General features: G+C 46.8%; 1 protein-coding gene across 1 annotated transcript in view; it reads left to right on the top strand.

Annotated features, from left to right (window-relative positions):
• The window catches only part of LOC148138281 (SLAM family member 8-like), a 90,159-nt gene extending 84,146 nt beyond the window's left edge, over window positions 1-6,013 (top strand). The window contains exon 6 of the mRNA XM_087981590.1: window positions 5,589-6,013. Within this exon, the coding sequence (XP_087837716.1) occupies window positions 5,589-5,720 (132 nt within the window). The 3' untranslated portion in view covers window positions 5,721-6,013. The remainder of the gene's footprint in view (window positions 1-5,588) is intronic.
• Window positions 6,014-6,247: the final 234 nt, after the last annotated feature.

Consider the following 6,247-nt stretch of genomic DNA (forward strand, 5'->3'; position numbering starts at 1 on the left):
TGTGTCTCACTCCCGGGGTATCTGTTATTCTGTATATAACACACCCTGAACCCCTCGATTAGATTCCAGTCTGGAACTCACTCCCGGGGAATCTGTTATTCTGTATATAACCCACCCTGAACCCCTCGATTCGATTCCAGTCTGTAACTCACTCCCGGGGTATCTGTTATTCTGTATATAACCCACCCTGAACCCCTCGATTAGATTCCAGTCTGTAAATCACTCCTGAGTATCTGTTATTCTGCATATAACCCACCCTGAACCCCTCGATTAGATTCCAGTCTGTAACTCACTCCCGGGGTATCTGCTATTCTGTATATAACCCACCCTGAACCCCTCGATTAGATTCCAGTCTGTAACTCACTCCTGGGTATCTGTTATTCTGTATATAACCCACCCTAAACCCCTAGATTAGATTCCAGTCTGTTATTCACTCCCGGATATCTGCAATTCTGTATATAACCCACCCTGAACCCCTCGATTAGATTCCAGTCTGTAACTCACTCCCGGATATCTGTTATTCTGTATATAACCCACCCTGAACCCCTCGATTAGATTCCAGTCTGTAACTCACTCCCGGGGTATCTGTTATTCTGTATATAACCCACGCTGAACCCCTCGATTAGATTCCAGTCTGTAACTCACTCCCGGGGTATCTGTTATTCTGTATATAACCCACCCTGAACCCCTCGATTAGATTCCAGTCTGTAACTCACTCCCGGGGTATCTGTTATTCTGTATATAACCCACCCTGAGTCCCTTGATTATATTCCAGTCTGTAACTACCTCCCGGGTATCTGTTATTCTGTACATAACCCACCCTGAACCCCTCGATTAGATTCCAGTCTGTAACTCACTCTGGGGTATCTGTTATTCTGTATATAACCCACCATGAAGCCCTCGATTAGATTCCAGTCTGTAACTCACTTCCGGTGTCTCTGTTTGTCTGTACATAACCCACCCTGAACCCCTCGATTAGATTCCAGTCTGTGACTCACTCCCGGGGTATCTGTTATTCTGTATATAACCCACCCTGAACCCCTCAATTAGATTCCAGTCTGTAACTCACTCCCGGGGTATCTGTTATTCTGTATATAACCCACCCTAAACCCCTAGATTAGATTCCAGTCTGTAACTCACTCCTGGATATCTGCAATTCTGTATATAACCCACCCTGAACCCCTCGATTAGATTCCAGTCTGTAACTCACTCCCGGGTATCTGTTATTCTGTATATAACCCACCCTGAACCCCTCGATTAGATTCCAGTCTGTAACTCACTCCCGGGTATCTGTTATTCTGTATATAACCCACCCTGAACCCCTCGATTAGATTCCAGTCTGTAACTCACTCCTGGGGTATCTGTTATTCTGTATATAACCCACCCTGAACCCCTCGATTAGATTCCAGTCTGCAACTCACTCCCGGATATCTGTTATTCTGTATATAACCCACCCTGAACCCCTCGATTAGATTCCAGTCTGTAACTCACTCTCGGTGTCTCTGTTATTCTGTATAATACCCACCCTGAACCCCTTGATTAGATTCCAGTCTGTAACTCACTCCCGAGGTATCTGTTATTCTGTATATAACCCACCCTCAACCCCTCGATTAGATTCCAGTCTGTAACTCACTCCCGGGTTATCTGTTATTCTGTAGAAAACCCACCCTGAACCCCTCGATTAGATTCCAGTCTGTAACTCACTCCCGGGGTATCTGTTATTCTGTATATAACCCACCCTGAACCCCTCGATTAGATTCCAGTCTGTAACTCACTCCCGGGGTATCTGTTATTCTGTATATAACCCACCCTCAACCCCTCGATTGAATTCCAGTCTGTAACTCACTCCCGGGGTATCTGTTATTCTGTATATAACCCACCCTGAACCCCTCGATTAGATTCCAGTATGTAACTGACTCCCGGGGTATCTGTTATTCTGTATATAACCCACCCTGAACCCCTCAATTAGATTCCAGTCTGTAACTCACTCCCGGGGTATCTGTTATTCTGTATATAACCCACGCTGAACCCCTCGATTCGATTCCAGTCTGTAACTCACTCCCAGAGTATCTGTTATTCTGTATATAACCCACCCTGAACCCCTCGATTAGATTCCAGTCTGTAACTCACTCCCGGATACCTGCAATTCTGTATATAACCCACCCTGAACCCCTCGATTAGATTCCAGTCTGTAACTCACTCCTGGGTATCTGTTATTCTGTATATAACCCACCCTGAACCCCTCGATTAGATTCCAGTCTGTAACTCACTCCCGGGTATCTGTTATTCTGTATATAACCCACCCTGAATCCCACGATTAGATTCCAGTCTGTAACTCACTCCCGGATATCTGGTATTCTGTATATAACCCACCCTGAATCCCTCGATTAGATTCCAGTCTGTAACTCACTCTCGGTGTCTCTGTTATTCTGTATATAACCCACCCTGAACCCCTCGATTAGCTTCCAGTCTGTAACTCACTCCCGGGGTATCTGTTATTCTGTATATAACCCACCCTGAACCCCTCGATTAGATTCCAGTCTGTAACACACTCCCGTGGTGTCTGTTATTCTGTATTTAACACACCCTGAATCCCTCGATTAGATTCCAGTCTGTAACTCACTCCCGGGTATCTTTTATTCTGTATCTTACCCACCCTGAACCCCTTGATTAGATTCCAGTCTGTAACTCACTCCCGGATATCTGCAATTCTGTATATAACCCACCCTGAACCCCTACATTAGATTCCAGTCTGTAACTCACTCCCGGGGTATCTGTTATTCTGTATATAACCCACCCTGAACCCCTCAATTAGATTCCAGTCTGTTCCTCACTCCCGGGGTATCTGTTATTCTGTTATATAACCCACCCTGAACCCCTCGATTAGATTCCAGTCTGTAACTCACTCCCGGGGTAGATGTTATTCTGTATATAACCCACCCTGAACCCCTCGATTAGATTCCAGTCTGTAACTCACTCCCAGGGTATCTGTTATTCTGTATATAACCCACCCTGAACCCCTCGATTAGATTCCAGTCTGAAACTTACTCCCAGGGTATCTGTTATTCTGTATATAACGCACCCTGAACCCCTCGATTCGATTCCAGTCTGTAACTCACTCCCGGGGTATCTGTTATTCTGTATATAACCCACCCTGAACACCTCGATTAGATTCCAGCCTGTAACTCACTACCGGTGTCTCTGTTTGTCTGTACATAACCCACACTGAACTCCCCGATTAGATTCCAGTCTGTAACTCACTCCCGGGGTATCTGTTATTCTGTATATAACCCACCCTGAACCCCTCGATTTGATTCCAGTCGGTGACTCACTCCCGGGGTATCTGTTATTCTGTATATAACCCACCCTGAACCCCTCGATTAGATTCCAGTCTGTAAATCACTCCTGAGTATCTGTTATTCTGCATATAACCCACCCTGAACCCCTCGATTAGATTCCAGTCTGTAACTCACTCCCGGGGTATCTTTTATTCTGTATATAACCCACCCTGAACCCCTCGATTAGATTCCAGTCTGTAACTCACTCCCGGATATCTGCTATTCTGTATGTAACCCACCCTGAACCCCTCGATTCGATTCCAGTCTGTAACTCACTCCCAGAGTATCTGTTATTCTGTATATAACCCACCCTGAACCCCTCGATTAGATTCCAGTCTGTAACTCACTCCCGGGGATCTGTTATTCTGTATATAACCCGCCCTGAACCCCTCGATTAGATTCCAGTCTGTAACTCACTCCCGGGGTATCTGTTATTCTGTATATAACCCACCCTGAACCCCTCGATTCGATTCCAGTCTGTAACTCACTCCCGGGGTATCTGTTATTCTGTACATAACCCACCCTGAACCCCTCGATTAGATTCCAGTCTGTATCTCACTCCCGGGGTATCTGTTATTCTGTACATAACCCACCCTGAACCCCTCGATTAGATTCCAGTCTGTAACTCACTCCCGGGGTATCTGTTATTCTGTATATAACCCACCCTGAACCCCTCGATTAGATTCCAGTCTGTAACTCACTCCCGGGGTATCTGTTATTCTGTATATAAACCACCCTGAACCCCTCGATTAGATTCCAGTCTGTAACTCACTCCCGGGGTATCTGTTATTCTGTATATAACCCACCCTGAACACCTCGATTAGATTCCAGTCTGTAACTCACTCCCGGCGTATCTGTTATTCTGTATATAACCCACCCTGAACCCCTCGATTAGATTCCAGTCTGTAACTGACTCCCGGGGTATCTGTTATTCTGTATATAACCCACCCTGAACCCCTCGATTAGATTCCAGTCTGTAACTCACTCCCAGGTATCTGTTATTCTGTATATAACTCACCCTGAACCCCTTGACTAGATTCCAGTCTGTAACTCCCTCCCGGATATCTGCAATTCTGTATATAACCCACGCTGAACCCCTCGATTAGATTCCAGTCTGTATATCACTCCCGGGGTATCTGTTATTCTGTATATAAACCACACCCTGAACCCCTCGATTAGATTCCAGTCTGTAACTCACTCCCGGGGTATCTGTTATTCTGTATATAACCCACCCTGAACACCTCGATTTGATTCCAGTCTGTAACTCACTCCCGGGGTATCTGTTATTCTGCATATAACCCACCCTGAACCCCTCGATTAGATTCCAGTCTGTAACTCACTCCCGGGGTATCTGTTATTCTGTATATAACCCACCCTGAACCACTCGATTAGATTCCAGTCTGTAACTCACTCCCGGGGTATCTTTTATTCTGTATATATCCCACCCTGAACCCCTCGATTAGATTCCAGTCTGTAACTCCCTCCCGGGGTATCTGTTATTCTGTGTATAACCCACCCTGAACCCCTCAATTAGATTCCAGTCTGTAACTCACTCCCAGGTATCTGTTATTCTGTATATAACGCACCCTGAACCCCTCGATTAGATTCCAGTCTGTAACTCACTCCCAGGTATCTGTTATTCTGTATATAACCCACCCTGAACCCCTCGATGAGATTCCACTCTGCAACTCCCTCCCGGAGTATCTGTTATTCTGTATATAACCCACCCTGAAACCCTCGATTAGATTCCACTCTGTAACTCACTCCTGAGCATCTGTTATTCTGTATATAACCCACCCTGAACCCCTCGATTAGATTCCAGTCTGTAACTCACTCCCGGGGTATCTGTTATTCTGTATATAACCCACCCTGAACCCCTCGATTAGATTCCAGTCTGTAACTCCCTCCCGGGGTATCTGTTATTCTGTATATAACCCACCCTGAACCCTTCGATTAGATTCCAGTCTGTAACTCACTCCTGGGGTATCTATTATTCTGTATATAACCCACCCTGAACCCCTCGATTAGATTCCAGTCTGTAACTCACTCCCGGGTATCTGCTATTCTGTATATAACCCACCCTGAACCCCTCGATTAGATTGCAGTCTGGAACTCTCTATCTCAAGTTCAACCCCATTTCCTTGAGTGAACACAGGGGATTATTCAGTACCATCTCTCTCTGCTTGGTGTGTCAGAGCTGCCACCCATTCTCTCTTCAAACGCTCATTTCGATTCTGCCTGAAATTTCAGGTGGTGACTCGAGGGACTGACCCTACGGTTCCTCCGGACTCTCCCTCTCCCCGCGACGACGTGACAACGGAATACTGCGAAATCCAGGTCTCTGCTCCCGCTCCGACCAGCGCAATCGAGACCGAGGTGTAGCGGGCAGATGGGACGAGGCTGGTAACGCAGGAGGGGAGCGGAGCTGGTGGTTGGGTGAAGGGATACAGCAAGGCGAGCAGTGGGCGGAGTGACCCACCCTCCTTCCGAAACCCGCGGGAACCGGGAATGCCGATGGTACGGATCCACCTCCACCTCAAACTGGGAATCTGCAATAACGCTCCGGATACAGTTCGGCAAAGCACCCCCAGTTTGAGGGGGGGAAGGAGGATGGGAGGGGACGGAGAGTGGATGGAAGACACGAATTCAAGTAAAATACGGTGATTAATGTCGGACTGAAATTGTCTTCATGATATTGCAGCTGTATTTCAATCCCCAAACTAATCCCACTGCCCCGCTCTCTCCCCATATCCCTGTATCAATCCCCAAACTAATCCCACTGTCCCGCTCTCTCCCCATATCCCTGTATCAATCCCCAAACTAATTCCACTGACCTGCTCTCTCCCCGTATCCCTGTATCAATCCCCAAACTAATCCCACTGCGCCACTCTCTCCCCGTGTCCCTGTAT

This window comes from Chiloscyllium plagiosum, unplaced genomic scaffold (genome assembly GCF_037043375.1).
Source record: "Chiloscyllium plagiosum isolate Xiang-an unplaced genomic scaffold, Cpla_swu_hap1 HiC_scaffold_40, whole genome shotgun sequence".
Classification (NCBI taxonomy): Eukaryota; Metazoa; Chordata; class Chondrichthyes; order Orectolobiformes; family Hemiscylliidae; genus Chiloscyllium; species Chiloscyllium plagiosum.